The following is a 19377-nucleotide window of genomic DNA, read 5'->3' as shown; positions in this document are numbered from 1 at the left end:
ATGCCAGAATTGTTATTCGGCTGGCAAATCTGAACATTGATTTTTTTTTGTCAGCTTTTGTTTGAGTGTTTATGAATCGATCTTCCGGTTGTTTGTCCACATTTCAGGACTGGTTTAAGTTTCATGATGAACCGATGCTTTCTGTTTTGTAAGGAAATGTAATCTTGAATTTTTAGCTTAAAAAAGGTGAAACAGACATCTGAGGCTGAGAGCTATGGCCTACATGCCATCAGTGACTAAGCACGTGACTTAATATTTTCTGTTAAAATTTACCAGTAGTTCAATGGCCATGTTCAACGAAATTTTCCAAATTTTGTGAGGATGCCACCTGGACGCCTTCTAGGTGTAATGTTTCAGACATGTCCCACTAGGGAGAAGGCCTAAGGGATGACCCAAGCCACTCTGGAAAGACTGTCGCCCGACTGGCTTGGGAACGCCACGGGATCCCCCAGGGAGGAGCTGGACGAAGTGGATCGGGAGAAGGAAGTCTGGAGTTGCAGCTGCCGCGACCCGACCTTGGATTAGCGGAAGAGAACGGATGGAACGGATTTTCTGAATATTAGCCCAATATACAGATGTGTTTGCAATGCAATGAACTTTTTTGAAAGACACGGGGCTCAATTATTCATGCGTTTTTCATGAGAATGGACAAGTGTTCCTGGAAAGAAAGAAAAAAAGCTGTACCTCTTTTGAGATCAGCCCCGCTTTGGTTACCAGGATACATTGTGGTTCGCATTGTTGAACCTTCTCCGTAAAAATGTTAATCATTTGCATTTGAGTGTTACCCATAGTTCGTTGAATATGTGTCTTAATTCACTGTCGGGTTACCGGTAATTTTATCTTGTCCATTACCATGAAAGTGTGACTGTGTCATGTTTGTGAAACAATAACATCCCGGTTAGTTGTCTTGAATTCTTGGCTAGATAATCATGACCTTGCATCTCATGCGAATGTTCGTGTGCACTTCCCGGTAAGTACGAGATAAACCCTCCTTGACTTGAGTGACTTTAAATCGTCACAACAGTGAATGAGTTGGAATGAGAAGTATTTGGTGTGCATCAAAAATGGGAGCCTTCAGATTGATTGACACATGTTGTTGGTTGTTTCAAGCACAGGTCAAACAGCAGCCAGGTGCTCAGACCTGAGCATGAGGTCATGACCTCTGCATGCTCCCATCAAAGCTCACTCAGTCGGTGTTAAAACCAGGTGCTTGCTGACAATAGACACATTGCTATTGTTTTCAGAGCCCTATCAGCGAAGCATGATGTGTTGCTGCCAATGCCTGAGCAAATGCACGTCCTGTCCTGGGTTGCTCTCCCTTTCTCCCGCTGCCTGGAAACTTCCTCAGCTGATAAAAAGGTGATAAAAACAATTTGGACCAACAAACACGTTGATCATGTTTTCATGCAACCTTGGTCAAAGACTCTTTACACAAGCCTCCAGGCCGCTTCTTGTCACGAAACAATGTGAGAGCACTGTTGCTCATTGTGTGTGTCAGGACGGCCTGCTGGAGCAGGATAAGCCAAAACAACATTTAAAGAACAGCGAGGATAGCGGGCACTTGAACTGACGCAAGACCAAAGATAATGTGCAAGAATGAAGTTGGGAGAAAGTTCCTGGCATGGGAGAATTGAACGTGAATGGCAACTGTTATCCCCCCCACCTTTTCTATTTTTTTGGAAGACAAAGCAGTTCATGTGGGAGAACAATAAAAGGAATGTAATATACGCGTATACACGTGTTTGTGTAAATATTGTTTATATTATCGTCACACCTGAAGCATGCAAAGAAGACTCATTATATGAAATTTAACCAAAGCAGAAATATACATCCATTGATACTTGTCCAGTCCATACTTTTCCAACAATATATAACAATCATTAAAACAGTATACCGGTACATGCATTACTGTGTGAAATATTTACACAAGCTTACATTCTGAAAATGTTGGCATGTCCGAGGCAAATGCTTTTGAAAGTAACAACCTCTCGTTCCATTTCCACAACATATCCGTTCCACTTCTCTAACAGGAACAATAGATGCAATACCATGTCGTTTAGCGCAGAGTTGATGTGCAACTAAAAGGTGCTTTGTGTAACTGCTTGTTAGAGGTCCTGCTGCGTGTTACAGCCCAGCACCTCTAGGCGCAGAGCGATGTGGTTGATCCAGCCACGAGGGTAGATGCGCAAGTAGCGGCCGAACAGGGCCCGCTCAAAAACGGTGAGGGCCTCTTCGTCCGGGTCGCTTTTATCAACTGTGAAGATCTAAAATCGAAAAAGAAGAAGTCTTGCTTACTAGACACTTCTTGACAGAGTTCTGAAGCACGCAAGGATGGAAAAAAAAGCCAATCAGTTGTGTACCTAATGCTTTTTTGTTTGTTTTTTGGGGGGGTCTCTTGACAGTATAAATGTGGCATGGATCTGTCCCTTAGCAAAAAGTAGTTTATTCAAGTAGATTTTTAAAAGTAAACTTTTTTTTGGGGGGGGGGGGGGATTGAATCGGAGGCACTATACTTTAAGTGTACTTTTTCAATACTTTAATTTGATAAACTTCACAAAAGTATGCTTCGGTACATTTGGCTTGTACTGAAAAGTACAGTATGCAGACAGATACATAAACCGGTAGTATACTTTTAAAACTGAATTTGTTCCAATTTAGAATGAAAAAGTACACTTTATATAACTATACTCGAGTGTCCTTTATAAAGTATACTTCATATATATTTCTTTTTTGTAAGTGTACGTATGTGCGATTTGGTTGTACCATCTCCCTTTGCGAGTCCTTCTCCAACACAGTGCTCCATGAGACTTCATCGAGACTGACCGACACTGAGAACTCTGTGACCATCATCTGTGTCAAGTAAGACCTCGCCCCCTGGGTGATGACACCTGTGATGCGCTTGACTGAGGTCAGGTCCACTTGCAGCCATTCATGAGGGTTGTTACTCTGTGAATTTTGCCAGAGAGGATAAAATGATGAAAGATCATTTTTAAGATGGAAGGGAATGGTTGCTTGCCTTCAGTTCTTAGCTATTTAAGGGCCCTGAGGCACTGTGATGTCATTTTCACTCAACAGCAAGTGGAAGTACAGGACAAAATGGCCACCCCTGAGTTGGAAAAAATGGGCGAAATTCTCTGTTGAACTCATATAGAACATATTGTAAAAGAAAAATTGACTTGACTTCCCCTTTAACAACTATCCTGAGATTAATCACTGAATCACTGGCAACAATTGAAACACCACCATCCTGGTGTTTGTTACAGCTGGCCAGCAATGTAGCATTTCCCTGGGTAGTCTCTGCATGATATTAAAATTGGTTTGATGAACTGAAACCTTTGCGTGTGATAAATATACAAATAATAAAGAAATCAGGAAAGGGGCAAATACTTTTTCACAGGACTGTATCACAGATGCATCCATCCTTTCATTATCTGAATCGCTTTACCCTCACGTTATGGAAATGATTTAGTTGGAGAAGTTTGCCTTTGGACTGGACAACAATGAGACCAGCTATGCTGAAACATGAGCACACCGTATAAAGTGATTTATGTCTTCATGTTTTCAGTTCATTTATTTTGTCTCTTTTTATTCGATCATTCATTGTGTGTTTCAAATAATGTTACCTGCTTTATAATCAATATACCATACTTTAAATGGGAAAAAATGATGACATTGGGATGCATGTGTTTAGAGGTGCATTGGGTAGAGTATTTAATTTTTTCTGTTATTTGTTCTTGTGGTACACTTAGGACGGTCGGCTTAGAAGATTGGTCACTTGCTTCTGCATGCAAATTTTTTATGCCCATGTTTTCGCTCTTCTGCTGATATTTTGTTAGTTAACAATAACAATAAAAAATAGTGGCAACATCGCTTAGAAAACATGTTAATAGACTGCAATGCTATTCTTAAATGGATTCACCTCCTTATCATATTGGCCATTTACATGAAGACAAGTATCATGCAGAGGACTTCACCTTGGGCCTCCAGGCATTGGCCCTGCCCTCCTGATGGAGGCGGGCAAGGGTGGGGCTCCATGTACGCAGCATGGATGAACGATATGAGGAGGCGGTAATGTTAGAAATCAGTCCGCTCCTGAGACCAAGTGGATATGAGCAACCTGCACGCACACACACAAATGTCCACAGGCGCGCACGCACACACACACACACACACGCACGCACACACACGCACACACGCACACACACACACACACACACACGCACACACATCAGCCATATCCGGAGGAACAGGATGTAGTGGTGCCTTGACTTAACAGTGACCTGATTAAGAGTTTTTAATTTTTTTTAAATATGAAATTTGAGATAGAAGCGCAAGATCAGGGGTCTGATCAGGTAGCCATTTGCGGGCTGCAGGATAGTATTTTGCGGCCTTTTTTGCCATGTCGTTGCCCAAGGCCATTTTTGTTAAATCACTTATGGGCTAGTTTAGCTCAGCTCAGGAAAGCTCTTGGTGACACGCAATGCAAATGCAAAACGCCATATCATAATGGTGGCAGCAAACGTAGATGTAGACTATATGACAATACTCACATGCATATATTCTTAATCCTTTGCCCAAAACAACAATTATTATGGCATCTGAATGATTCATTTACTCCTGCAAGTTTTTTTCGTTTGCATCTCTATGTATTAATCTGTCCCTTGTTGGCCAAAGTGCACACACCAAAGGTAGCACAGTGGAGCTGGAAAGCAAAAATTCATTTCAACAGGTGATTTGAGTTTTGAGTTGTGGCGTGGTCATGGAACAAAATAATCCCGTAAGTCAAAGCACCACCTGGTATATATTAAAAAGTTCAAGCTCACTGTTAAGATCGCAGCCTAGTAGTTCCAGTCGCAGTGCAGGGCTCCGCACAAAGCTATCAGGGTGAATCCTGATGTAGCGAGCCACAAAGGGAGGGAAGAACCGGTTATGCTTCACTGTGGAGCTGTCCGCGTTTCCGTAAAATTTCTGAAACAGAGTCACAGAATCCGTTAGATTCACGGAAGAAGTTGGTCTGGCTTTTTTTTACTTTGGCAAGGTCATTGTTTGAAAGGCAGATCAACTGAAAACAAGAGGTCGCCACTGACAATGAAAGCAGCTACATTCATCCATTTCATCCATCCATTTTCACCACAGCTTAATCTTGAACAGGACTGTCGGGGTGCTGGAGCCTATTCCAGCTGACTTCGGGCAAAAGGCGGAACACACACTCAACTGGTCACCAGTCACAGGGCACATATCGGGACAAAAAAACATTTACACCCACATCCACACTGCCCACCAGTCAGGCGAGTGTCCCACTACGGTGCGCCATCAGTGACTTCGCAGTTACGCTCATATTTGCCTTATTTTGGAAATGTGAAAATACAATATGGAAACTCATGATTCGGTGAAAATGACATGCGTAGGCATTGTGGGGATTTCGCACAATGGAGTGATTCATGTTGATCCCTTGGTAGGTGGTCCACCACCGCTGGTCCAGGCTGTAGGAAACGATAAATAATGACACGTAGTTGTCCCTCAGGTTTGCCCTCACTCCCTGCGTCTCAATGCCATGCAGCAGAGTTGGCTTCAGAAGGTCCACCTGATAATACATCAATGATAAAGAATAAAGAGAATGTTATGCACACTGATATTGTAAAACAGTCAATGAGCAGGAAGCGCACTGGTCAGAGGATATAGTTTTTAGAATGGAAATGGTTGCCAGCATGGGCAACAGTGCATGTCCAACCTGTATCCAGGAGAATGGGTCTCTACCCATCCAAGCATTGATATAACCCGACTGATGCAGCCTGGCCAAATGGGGCTCCCAACTATCTGGACATATGTGCAAACATAGTCAGCATCAAATGTACAGTAATAGCTCAAACAATAAAGGTCATTAGATGCACTTCCTCTCAATGTAAACCCCAAAATGAATAGAAATAAAACATGTTACAAAAATATGATTTAATTATATATTTAAAAAAAAAGATGATTTACCTGCGTGATCTGAGTCAGTGATCTGCGAATCCTGGATGCTACCTGATTTCATTCCCAGCGATAAATTACAGGCTGCATCAAGGAAATAAATATCAGACAATGAGATAATCTGCTGGGTTATTACGGCATATATGCACAGACCCTCGCCCTCCAAAATATTAGGAGTGGTACTTCATCTAATGGAAATCCATTACGAATAAGTTTGCAGTTTGCAGTTTCGATTGTCACTGTCACCGCATCATACTGAGAGCATGCCAACCGCATTTAGATAACGTTACCAAAATACATTTTTGTATTCTAACATGACTCCTGGCCCATAGTCCAAATGAAATATGGCTAGAATATTTTCGGGAAACAGCAAACGTGCTACATTCTTCAAGTTGAAAAGCAAGGCATGTATTTTTGTCAACACCAGTCAACTGTGATTTGACAGCTCCCACCTGGATCGTAGACCAAGAGTTTAGCTCTCATTCCAGCCAGCTGATAGTCTCCGACAGTGCATTCAACCAGCCATGTGCCCACTGTGGAGGGGACCATCTCCACGGTGCCGAATACACCTAGAGTGAGCAGATAAACATGAGAGAGGAAGAAGTAGTATAAGTTCAAGGAAACTTAGTTCACATAACAATAAATGAACACTTAATAAACTAATGAGATCAAATAAAAGAGCCATCTTAAATTATCTGCAGGTACGAACTACACTAACAGGATGATCTTCACTAAGGCGTTCTATATATGCAGCATTTCTATTGTCTGTCAGTAAACTCGACAGGTGTATTTATTCATTGTGGTGTCGAAAGGATTTGTGTGTCTGTTTGCACATATTAACCAGGGAAGAGGTTGTAGATGCCCATTCGGTGCTCCTCCCCATTGTGCAGGGTGAAAGGCAAACCATGGAAGTGCACAGCGTGGTACTCTCCATCACTCCCCACATTTAACAGGTGCCACCTGACTCGCTGCCGCTGTGCAATCGCCAGACCAGGAAGTGTCTCTGCCACGTAGCCATTTATTGCTTTGGACATGAAATAGTCAAACATTGTTCATGATAAATGTACATCAATAATCATAGTCCGCGACTCATACCAACATCAACAGCTCTTCCTACCTGCAAATTTATTGCCGACGTGGTACCAGGGGTCATCTGGGTTGACCTCGCAAGGAGAGACACAGTGCTTCTTCAGGTTCTCCTCCAGATACCAGCTTTTGGTCTCATCAAATGTGTGAAAGAGAAGGCTGAAATCCCGGATCATTTGTCCCACTTCTGAGTTCTTTGCGGCCGGCAAAGTCCCAGCCTTACAGATGATCAGTGGGCCAATCAGACCTGAGTGAAGGTCCCTCTCCTGGCACATGCAAACATAAATAAATGCATCTCATATTTATGCGAATTAAACAATTGAACACAATCAATTGTCAGAGGCCAGTATAGCCCAATTACCCTCGAATTATTAATGTGTCAGTACATTGCTACCTGACTTTAGGACAGTGAGGGCTGACACAGATTTGACATTGAGGAGTAAGTTCTGATTGCAATTTTTATGATGTGGTTGCGATTACAGACATTGAGGTATTACAGAAAAGAGCCTTCTCTGAACACGTGACCTTGCATTGTTGTCTGTGAAAATTAGGCCATATCAGCCAATAGAATTTTCATTTGTAATCATAACATTGTACTTTTCACGAGAGGCCAATTTCGATTAATATTGTTGACAAATCCGTCTAAAACTGTGGTACTGAACACTCTTCCTTTGCAGAGAGATTTCACCTGTCAGCACGCCAATTGGACAATCCCTCAAAACTTGCGAGGTCTTCAGTGACATTGCACCTTCCCCCTGATAGATACGCACCCCCATCTCTGGAGTTGCGCAAATAAATCCCGCCTGCCACACATACCTGAGGAACTGCATGAATCCCCTCTGAAAGTTTAACCTCTTAAACATAATAATGTAGTTAATTAGCAACCTTTCATTTTTCCTGACAACGTTTTACGTAACAATCAAATGGACGATATATCTATGCAGACCTTGTCCACAGTGGAGTAGTACGCTCCAGCCTTGCAGTCAAATTGCGCATCGGTGGGACCTTGGTTCTTCGTGATTCTCCAGTTATATGTGAGGACCTCTCCGGGTGGGACAGGCTCTCCAGGGACCCCAGCTGTCAGGGATTGGGCATATTGTTGCGCCATGCCAAACCCCTGACTACGATCATAAACTCCCTGAAGGTGAAATGAGTAGGGCCTGGATGCCTTGTTCTTGAATGTGACCTTAAATAAGGCAAAGGAATTTGAACAAAGGTCACCGTTACCAAACACAACACCTCAGTTGATTTCGTTTAATGAACTGTACCCCACTTACAGTAAGGAGCTCATCAACTTCGACTTTGATGACAGGTCCCATGATTCCCAGGTGTCTGTCAATCTCTCCTATGTGGTTGCGTTGCAGAAAGTCTTTGTCATGATAGGAGCGATACACCACCTTTTTGTATTCTTTCAGGAACTTCCTCATTCCACGGCGCTCCTCTCTAGAGGAAAGGAAGTATATCGGTTCATTTCTAACAATCATCTCTAACATATCCCAATCAAGACACATTTGACTTAATTCAGGAGATTGCTTTAGTTTCAAGTGAAATCACCTAACAGCATAACATGTAACAAGGGGACAAAGGCAAAACTGAGCAAGAGCAGAAAAACTATTACTGAAAGAATTGTCAAATGGCAACAAATGAACAAATGAAGAGTTGTTTAGCACACTGGCTTTATGAACGGCCTAGAAATGGTACATCTACCAACAAACATTCTCACAATGTAAAAAAAAAAAGGAAAACAGTCATTTAATCCTAATACCAAGACATTAAAAAAGAAAAGATGCCCAAAAAGATCCACTCTTCATCTGCAACCAGAATATGGCTGTTTTAAAATAGAGGAACCTTATGGGAAGGAAGGAAGTGCAATGGCTGTTTCAACACATTTTGATCACATAGCTCAGAAAGTTTTGGGAAGTGACGGTGTGAATTTGTGGGAAATATAGTACTTCATACCCAGGTGTAATAAGATAGGAGGCTTTTCTGATGCCATAATCCCAGTCCATCTCCTCTGCAGCAATGTAGTAATGGCGGTATACTGTTTTTCTGGAGCGAATGTCAATTTTGTTGGAGGTAATTACGTCAGATGTGTTGTTGTCCTCCTGTAAGAACAGCAATAATGTGCGATGAATTATTTGGGTACAGATTTAGGTAGACACTCCACATTCCATGAAAAACAAAATTACCTCTTGGCTGTAGTCGTCATAATTCAAAGACAGGTTGATTCCTGTCATGTTTTTTGTGGCTGTGGGATTAGAGTCTGCCCGTACAGCGTCACGCTCAATGTGGCTTTCTCTGAAGGATTGGTCCATTTCCAGGGAATTGCTTTCGGTTAAAAGCTTCTCCTTGAGGCTTGGAATTCTGTCTGGTAAAATCTCGTTGCTCTCTTCCTTCGTCACATTCATTTCAAGCGGCATCCCGCTCCTTTGGTAAGGGTTCATCTCAACACCGGTGTCTGTTCCATTTTCTTTGGTCTCTCCCCCTAACAGTATTTTTAATTCATCATCTTCAGTCTCTACAGAACTCACGTCTTCGTCTGTCCAGTTTCCCTCTGTCTCTCTGCTCTGCCTGCCACTTCTTTCATGTTCGGTCTCATTCAAATCCATAATCCACTCCCCATTTTTCTCCAGTTCTTTCAAGACCTCCAGTGGGATTCCGCCCTCAGGTACACTAGTTGTATTTCCTCCCTCCGAAGACATTGTAGTCACATTCTTCAATCGACAGATTTGGTCTCCTTTCACAGTCCACTTAATATCTCCTTCAGTGTTATTTTGACTGTCAGTAATGTTCCTGCACACCCAAATCTTTGCTGTGTTCGTAGGTCTCCTGCTCTTTGGTAGTATGTCCACACAGTCAAAGAGATTATTGATGTCCTCGTCTCGGTCGACCAGCGCGTCTCCATAATCACAGGGGCAAACTGTGTAGCGAGTGCTCATCCCCCGGCTCTTGAGGCTGCCATCGAAGGCACTGATCTCCCATTCACCTGTGAGAGGAGGCAGGATGTGGGGAAATGTACAAACAAATGGTTCATGGTTTATTAGTGTCCTCTCAAACCAAAACAGCCGTGTGGTTTGATACATTTGGGAACATTAAACTTTGAACTCAAGTTTAAGTCCTCAAGACTTCAAGAGTTCATTGGGTGATTGTTGTTCAATGTAATGACTTGATCCCAAGGACTTGAAGGCAACTATTTTAATCATCGAGTCATTGTTTGGAGACGCTATTTAACTTGAAATTGTCCAAATACTCTGATTTTAGCACTCAGCAGTAATTATTCTTTGATTTCTGTAGTCCTTCATGAAAGCAGACGGATTATCTTTTGTGTAAAATCCAAATAACACATTTGCAAACATCTGCTTTTACTTGACTGAACCAGTAATCAGTTTCGAAAAGGTTGGTGAGGAAAACATCAATCCCTCTGGTGTGATATTGCGGAATTATTGAGTTGTTTCTTGAAAATCACTAAACACTGCCAAATAAACAATAAAAAAAATGGTGAATAAACTGTTTAAAATGTTTTATAATTGACCTTTATGTTAACTATCCAATTATTCAATTAATCACGAGAATGATTGATACTAAAAATATTCAATACTGACAGCCCTAGTGCCATCTATTTATTTTCTATACCCAGGGGTGCACATAAGAGGTGTGCAGGTGCGCATGAACACAGGAAATATTAAAACCGCACTAGACTAAAGTGTGTTACTGCGCATCCGCAGACCAAGCGTTTTGGCTTTTTTTGCTGAGCAGAACAGTAGCCGTGACTCGAGCTAAATTATGTTTTTCACTAACGACCCATGCAATTTAGCCGTGCAAAAATAACTAACATTGATTTTAATGGTTGAACGTGATTACCTGACAGCTCCATTTCCATAAGAACGGTCATGCTGGTCATTGGAAAGAGGGTGAGGACAGATTGATGAAGGCCATTATACTTAAAAACGTTTCCAGTGAAGTAGGCAGACAGGAAGTTGCTCTGGGTGCCCACGTTGGCCACATGCCAAAAGGTGACATCGGTCTGACACATGGATAATAAGGTCCCACCAAACATGATGCCATTTATGCCTGGGAGATGGAGATGAAATACATGGATTTTCTTTTTGGGTGGGGGGGTTTGTCACAGCATAGTTGAAATGTGTAAGGTGTACTCACTGTAGATAACATTGGAGTTGTAGCCTTCAGGGTCTGTGCTTTTAGATGAGTTCTGGTGTTTCTGAATGTTTTCATTCGCATACCAACTTATGTTCTCATCAAAGCCGGCAAACGTAAGAGTCCCCTGTTTATCAGACGCCAACTGCAATGGTATAAGAAACATTGATTTCATGCAAATGGCCTCCTTGGGATTCATGTCATATTTACACGCGGTGGACAAAGGTTTTGGTAAGGCACTGTTCATGAAAGAAAAACCCACAGTGGTCACATAAATCTGAATCTGACAAAAGAAAAAAAACCCACAAACAAAAATGAACCAATGAAATCGGACAGCGCTTCTGAACAGTGGTTATTTTAAAAAACAACTCATGAACCAGGCTTGTGGACAAAAAGGATGGTACCCCTAGAAAAAATATTTCATCCATCCACCCATCCATTTTCCGAACCACTTTATCCTCACTCGGGTCACGGGGGGTGCTGGAGCCTAACCCAGCTGTCTTCGGGCAGTAGCCGGGGGACACCCCGAATTGGTTGAAAAATATTTCAAATAATAATAATAACTTGATCATTGGGACATGTTCAACCAAGATGCGTCCTCTAATTACCTTCAGAGGTGTCTTCAAACATGTAAACGGTCAGTTGGGCTATTTAGAGCCTGACAAGCAGTCACTCTACTGTTGAGTGTGTACCACACTAAACGTGGTGTTTGATGTTCCTGGTACTAGAGTAACAAATATTCCTCAAAAATTCAAGATTCATGGGCCTGGATCTTGCCAACCTCCATAGCCAACCTCCCAGGACATTTGTGGCACATTGAAGAGATGGATAATATGAAAAGGGCCCAGAACAAACTCCAAATAAACTCCAAGGTCAAGGTACATCAGTGTCAGATCGTAGAATTTCCTATGGGCAAGTGAGACATAAGTGAAACTTTTTGGCAAGGCACATCACACTGTCCCTACTGTCAAACGTGGAGAATATACTGTTGTGTTCCGCGGCTGCTTCGCTAAATCTGGGGTCCTCGACTCGTGCAGAGTACAATGACATTTTTTGACGATCAAGGTATTCTAGAGAGAAATGTCCTGCCCAGTGTCAGAAAGCTCGGTCTCAGAAGCAAGTCATGGTTCTTCCAACATGTTTAAATGACACAAAACACACAGCTAAATGGCTCAGAGCAAACCGTTGGACTATTCTGAAGTGGCCTTCTATGATCTAAACCAGCGGTGTCCAAAGTCGGTCCTCAAGGGCCGCTGTCCTGCCTGTTTTCCAGCTCTCCCAGGAGCAACACACCTGATTCAAATAATCAGGATTGTTCTCGTGCTGCTTCAGAGCTGGCTGATGAGCTGATCATCTGAATCAGGTGTGTTGCAGCCCAGAGAGATGGAAAACAGGCAGGACAGTGGCCCTCCAGGCCCGGAGCTGGACATGCCTGATCTAAACACTCTCGAACATCAATGGAAGGAGCTGAAATATGACATCTGGAGGGTACCAACAATTTTGTCCTTGTGTGTGCATGAGGCAGGTCACATCAACTCACCACGACTCCTCTGGTGTCAATGGCTTTAGACTTGCAGATGAGCAAGGTGCCCACCAACCCTGAAGCCAGATCCTTCTCTGGAGACACGGTGCTTTGATACAGTTGAGAGAGACATTCGTGGTCCTGCTCCAAGGGCCCATCATTGGCGGTTATCTCCCAGACATACACAAAGGTCCCATTTGGGGGCACCTCCATTGACCGCAAGTCAATGGAGTTGACTGCAACTTTGACATACGTTCACATTAGATGTCAGTTTGAGACCAACAAAAGTCCTGAACTGTGAACAATAAACTATTAAATGACAACACACACTATGGCTTTTTGATGAATAACTGCAATGGGGCCAACTGGGAAGAGGAGCAGCCAACGGGGACCTACCCTGTGTCTTACCATTTGTGGACTTCTGCAGTGGATAGATTTTGGTGAGGTCATTGGGGTAGATATTAAAAGGACGACTGGCCAGATTTTTGAATGTGATCTGGAGGTAGAATTCAAGAATAAATAAATATGTGAAAACAAGTCAAGCATTTTTTTTAATGCAGAAAATACAGGTAATATTTTCTGATCATTGAGGTTTGTTTGACTTACGTGGAACCGATCAGTGACTTTTCCTTTCAGGAGTGGACCCATCAGCGTCCTGTCTTTGTTTTTCCTCTGAGTGAAAGATCTGTCTGTGTATTCCACATAAGCCACCTTTTTATACTTGTAGTTGTGGTGTTGAGGGGCCCCAGGCGTGCCTCTGGACTCATTTTGCAAGAGTAATGCTTTGATTTAGTTCTATTTCCTACTTCCGTCGACAACTTTCCTTCCCTTTTGTGTGCTACCTGTTTTGGTTAGTGAGATGAGGAGCGTAGTCCCACATGAGCTCCTCGGCAGCGATGTAATGTTTCCAGATTTTGGTCTGCTGACTCCTGCTGGTTCCCCCTTGTGCTCGTGGCCTCATGGGCTGTAAATTGATGGTGTTGAAGTAGCTCTCCCCATACTCATCGTAGTCTTCTTCTTTGACATTGCGAAGCTCGGGTCCAGGGCACTTCTCCACCTTGAACATTGCTCTCATGCCATCTGCGCACGGACCCCAGCAAAATCACTTCCAGCTCATATGAGGGAGGAACATTCAGGTGAACGGGCCTCTCTTACCTGTGCGGTGTGCATGTATCTGGCAGCTGATGAGGAAGCGGCCTTCGGCGCCAGGCTTCATTTCTGCAGTGACAAAGGTCATGGGGGTAAACTCTATGGTCGCTTTGCGATGTTTCATCACCTGGAAAAGCAAAGGCAGACAAATACACTTTAAATTACTTTGAGCAACAGCGTGACATGAAAAAGGAGTCAAATTGTTGAAGTGCCAGGTTGTATTTCCAGACTAAATGTGTTTGGATGTGTTATATGTCTTTGATGGTGTCAGGGTTTATTTGCCTGACTTTCAAGCAATATGGGTGGAGTTCCCACTCAGTCCAAACGCGTGTATGAATGGTTGTCAATTCTCTACATTATGTGGCCTGTAATTGACTAGAGAACATGTCAGGGTGTTTTGAGTTGTTGCTAAAAGTCATCAGGGATCGGGTTCAACTCTCTGCCACCGTAATCAGAACAAAAAGTTGAGAAAATGATCTATTCATTCATCTTGCGAACCGCTTGATCCTGACTAGGGTCGCGGGGGGTGCTGGAGCCTATCCCAGCTGTCTCCGGGGCAGTAGGCGGGGGACACCCTGAATCGGTTGCCAGCCAATCGGAGGGCATGATCTATTCATTTGTTAACTATTCATATTATGTGGAATTGAAAAGAAACAAATGCAGATAAAATGAAAAGGAAATAAATGTGTGCAATGTATGGCAGCACGGTGAAACAGATGCTTCAAAATTCTGAGGTTCAGGCTTCAGCATGTTAGGTTGATTCAAGACTTTAAAATGTCAGTTGTTGTGACACTGACCGTGAATCTGCAAGTCCCTCTTAAATGATCATTATTCTAACGGACTTTTCTTTTTTTGGGGGGGGGAGCAGAATTTTTCAAACTTTCAGAATCTTTGTTAATGAGATTTTAGTACATGGTCAAATGGTAAATAGATAACATTTGTTTAATTGCATCACCTTCAGAGTGTGATCCTGGAATTGGATGGAGTGGATTTCTGGGGCAGTACCGATACCAATCATATGCCAAAACACACGTTTTTGGCACATGGTCAAACCTGCATGAGGACGTATACACACACAAATGATGATGTCAGGTGGATCAATAATAGCCACAACACACCACCACCACCGTTTGTGCAGTTGCTCACCAGGCAAAGTGGAATTGATGTAGCCATTGATGGTGTGATATTCTTTCCTGCTGTTGTTCCTCTTCGTGTTCTCTCTGCTCCTCTTCTCTTCCTCTTGCCCATACCAACTCTTGCTCTCATCAAACACAGAAAAGAGCAGCACGAACGCAGTATTTCTCCTTTGGTTGTCCTTACTGAATGCACCTAGAGGAACGTGCACAACGATGATGGAAAGAAATGTGTGCTTAATCCTTTATAATTTCCGTGGAGTTCTTGGTAAATCTAGGGGAAATGTGTCCGTTTTGAAAAATTTAAAAATAAGCGAAACGTAGGAGCCCAAATACAGTTTAGGGTAAATAATATTTGGATGTACCTGTATACCGTATGCTGATTTAAAAAAAAAAAGCCTATTTACATTATTTACAGATTAAAACAAGTACCACCTGCAGTGTGTCTCACAACCTCACAGAAGATAAAAAACACAACAAATATTGGCTAGCAGACTAAAGGCTAAACGGTGCTTGTTTAATTGTGTAATTTTCCTAGTTAATTTGACAGTAACCTTCAACTGGGACTGGCATCAAACAGTTTGAAGCCTCTATTTTGAAGAATTGTTCACTATTTGCCAAAGGGCTGCTTGTTAAAAAGTGAGTTGATTTCGCCGCCACCATACAGTGCTCGCGGCTCAAGTGTGCGCTCGAAGGTCAAAGAAAAATCGACTGGATACTGGCTGGAGTCGTGTCTAAAAAAACAAAAATCATCAGTTGGGTCACTTGTATCTCAAGGAACGATTTTTGCTTGCTGTGTTTTACAACTAACTTCTATAATGCGTTCATCTCATGCTTTACCAGTTTACTATTTTACTCTCCAAAAGAGTATTTAATTTAGAATGATTTTTATTCCATATTGACAGGAGAATATAATTTTGTTACACTCATCCCTCCCATAACACTGACTTGACTTGCAGATGAGCAGGGCACCAACAAGTCCAGAGTTGAGGTCGCGGACTGGGTCCACTTGGGATGAATAAGAGTAGGTAAGACACTCGGGGTCATCGATTGTGGGCCCGTCGGCAGTGCTGATGTCCCACAGATACTTGTGGTATTTTCCGGGAGGGACCGCATCGTCCTCTTTCTCCTTGCCTGCTGTGGAGTCATCATAGCCGGCTCCTGGTGGGGGGAAAAAACATTACAAAGTATTAGAAACAAAAACAATCTTGCTCAAGATTGCTCGAGGTGGTTGACACAACATTTCAAGATAATGATAAAGTCCATTGTGGGATGTCATCCTGTGACAGGAAGACATGAGCTGCTTTCAGGAAATGACACATGCCACTGCGCTCAGAGGAGTCTATGAATCTTCTGCCTCTGAGGGAATCACACTTGAACTCATGCTGGGATACTGGACATCATCTTTTGGCTCATACTCGCAGCTAATAAGTCTGCACACGGGAGACGTCGGCCACGTTTCTCAGAAATGAGGCAAAGACTTTGAGTGTGTGCTACAACCACTAATTCCTAATTATCGCAATCGAATTTCTTTGTTTGTGGCTTTGCTTGTTTGCAACACTGGTAACTTCACTTGCTTTTCTTCTTTATTGCACATTACTTTATTGGAAACTTTTATTACGCTCTTACGCTTTAAGATTGACGTCAATCTTGAAAACGCACAATCCAAACTTTTTTTGAACTTGCATACATCCTGTTACTGGACAAGCCGTTGCAATGACCCTAACACCCCACCCCATCGTCCATTAATATTAATTATAGAAAAACAGGTTCATTCCCAACATTTTTTTTTTCCAAATGTCTCCAAACTTTGGTCGCCTTTGACCTTCAGGGGAAGCTACTTAAGTGACTAAGTTAAGAAACCACATTTTGGTTTCCCTCATTTTAAAGCTTGTGGTGATGGCTTTCCACGTCTGTAATAGTTATCTTTCAAATATGACCCCATATGACAAAGGAACGACCAAAAACGTTTGCGTTGACATGTCTCCAAATTCACTGAATATACTCTATCGCCTATGCGCTGAGGAGAAGCCTGAAGGTCAAAATTGTCAAAAATCAATATGCAACAAAAGTGATCGAAGTCATATCTCAAATTAAAGCTTTTGGTTTGGTAGATTGCTATGCAATTTGTTTGTATGAACTGTACAATGTTTGTGATTGTATTTTGACCACTTAAGTCACTTGTTGATTCCACTCTTTGGGAAGTCCTATATACTGTAATCAAACCTTTTTTTTTTCTCATTCTCAAGGTGATAGGTTTTACGAACACAACTGATTATGAGCCGAGAGCCAAAAAAGTTAAGAATGCTGCATGATGACAAGTTGTTATCAAGCTGCGAGCCACAGTACAAAGAAGTACAGCACTTCTTATACATATAGGACACAACCAGTTGCTTCAATCCCGTCGAGTTCAGTACCTTCAGACTGCTTCCAGTATGTTATACCCACTGGGCTGATACTGTAAGGCCGTGATGCCAGGTTTTTGAAGTGAACAACCACCCTTTCAAGGGACCGAGTCACAATCACAGGACCTTGAATACCTGCAATAATTAAACACAAAAAAAAGGAACACTCAGAGACCCTTGTTGAGGCAATAGTTCATATCTAAACATCAGCGGGATCCCAATAGCTCAGAGGAATTTTCTCTGGATTTAAGTCAGACAACACAATGTTGATTGATAGCTATACCTATTTTTTTTCTCTTACCGTGAGCTACCAAAAAAAAATGTCTTGGTTCAATGAAGACTGGAAGACAATAATGTAAACCAACCCTATATTTATTGATTATCCATAATGATAATGCTAGCCATAATAATGACAACAATAATCCTATATAATGTAGTTATGAGTGCAGCTTGTCACATATCTTTAATCTCTTTTACCCATTTTTGCTTTGTTTTGTTCATCTAAATGTGTTTTTTGTCAATCATGTATGCTTGGCTTGAAGTGTACATTTTTATCCTGTGTTTTAAACTCTTGTAAAGTGTCTTTGAATATGATGAAAAGCACTTTCAAAATAAATGTGTTATTATGATGATTATTATTATTATATCTGCACTGGTATTTGAAACCCAAGACGAAAGTCATTGAGGTTGTCTGCTATCACAAACCTGACCAGGGTGGCCTCGGCTTGGGGACAGTGTACGTGGCGTCCGTGTACTCCCTGTAAACTGCCTTGATATATTTCTGAGGGGTGCCTTTGGACAGCCACCTAAGAGCAAAGTAAAATACGGTGTACAATGCAAATGCGACAAATCAACATGAAGCAGCCCACTAAGACATTAAATAAACAGGAAATATCACCTTTGGTCAGACGTTGTGTCACCATCTCCAACGCTGACATAGTCCCAGCCGATTTCCACAGCTGCAATGAAATGCTCCCTCACAGTTTTGTTGGTTGCCCGGCAGACTGCGCACAGCAGCAGCAGAGGCAAAAGTGACATTCCCATCGTCAAATGTGCGCACCTGTATGCGCCACAAAGACCTGTCTCCAAGAGACTGTGTGCCTCACCCAAATGTGAGCAAATATATCAAAGTCGGTGGGTGGGAGGGAACGCTGGATGGAGCGTGGGTGTGTGTGGGTGAGAGAGTGGGATTACAGAATTTATTATCTAGTGAGTGTCATTTCCAACTTCAGGATGTACCCATGCTCCTCATAGCTGATGAATATGACGTTCAACTGTTGTCATACATATTTATTAGAACAGCCACTCCTTTTTAACAAAATTGCATGTATAAATGATAAAAATATACAACATTATCTAAATATTGCCACTTTTATATTTTACCATGAAATATAAAGTACTAAAATAATAATCATCATCATCATCAAATTTAAGTACATACATTAATTAATTTTTATGTTGTAATGCCCAATTTTGGCTCTATATGAGCATTTATAATTTCTAAAAATGTATTTGTATAAGAGCAGTCCGGTGGGCGACTGGTTAGCGCGTCAGACTCACAGTGCAGAGGTGCAGGGTTCGATTCCAGCGCCGGCCTTCCTGTGTGGAGTTTGCATGTTCTCCGTGTGTCTGCGTGGGTTTTCTCTGGGTATTCCGTTTTCATCCCAGATTCGAAAAACATGCATGGTATGATGATGGAGCACTCTAACTTGTTCCTGAGTGTGATTGTGAGCGCGAATGGTTGTTTGTCTATGTGTGCCCTGCGATTGGCTGGCAACCAGATCAAAGTGTACCCTGCCGAGGGCAGCTGGGATAGGCTCCAGCACGCCCGCGACCCTCGTGAGGAGAAGCTGATCAAAAAATGGATGGATGTGTCTCCCGTACACAATTCCGTTATTTGTACTGGTAAATAAATAATCAACCATGTTACCTTTGGGAGAGCTTTTATTGGAACTCA

At 42.3% G+C, this 19377-nt stretch overlaps 1 protein-coding gene across 2 annotated transcripts; it reads right to left on the bottom strand.

Moving 5' to 3' along the window:
• Positions 1–1741: 1741 nt before the first annotated feature.
• f8 (coagulation factor VIII, procoagulant component) lies at positions 1742–18529 on the bottom strand. 2 transcript variants are annotated; one of them, XM_086137000.1, is made up of 27 exons: positions 18319–18529; positions 18126–18226; positions 17433–17555; positions 15964–16176; positions 15029–15211; positions 14838–14935; positions 13889–14009; positions 13576–13813; positions 13340–13490; positions 13130–13229; positions 12752–12975; positions 11215–11356; positions 10918–11127; positions 9246–10042; positions 9016–9161; positions 8334–8499; positions 8003–8242; positions 7088–7322; positions 6812–6994; positions 6423–6539; positions 5983–6054; positions 5732–5817; positions 5429–5584; positions 4824–4968; positions 3975–4117; positions 2764–2946; positions 1742–2264 (listed from the first exon to the last, which is right to left on the bottom strand). In XM_086137000.1, the coding sequence occupies exons 1-27, from the start codon at positions 18462–18464 to the stop codon at positions 2106–2108; spliced, it is 4878 nt and encodes a 1625-aa protein (XP_085993126.1). In that variant the 5' UTR covers positions 18465–18529; the 3' UTR covers positions 1742–2105. The 2 variants fall into 2 exon arrangements, with proteins under 2 accessions (XP_085993126.1, XP_085993135.1); XM_086137009.1 differs by having other exon boundaries at positions 13142–13229.
• Between the last annotated feature and the right edge of the window lie 848 nt (positions 18530–19377).

Source organism: Hippocampus guttulatus, chromosome 2, assembly GCF_054856545.1.
Source record: "Hippocampus guttulatus isolate MCC_2025c chromosome 2, RoL_Hgut_1.0, whole genome shotgun sequence".
In the NCBI taxonomy this organism is placed as follows: Eukaryota; Metazoa; Chordata; class Actinopteri; order Syngnathiformes; family Syngnathidae; genus Hippocampus; species Hippocampus guttulatus.
This window is presented reverse-complemented; position numbering and strand designations above follow the sequence as displayed.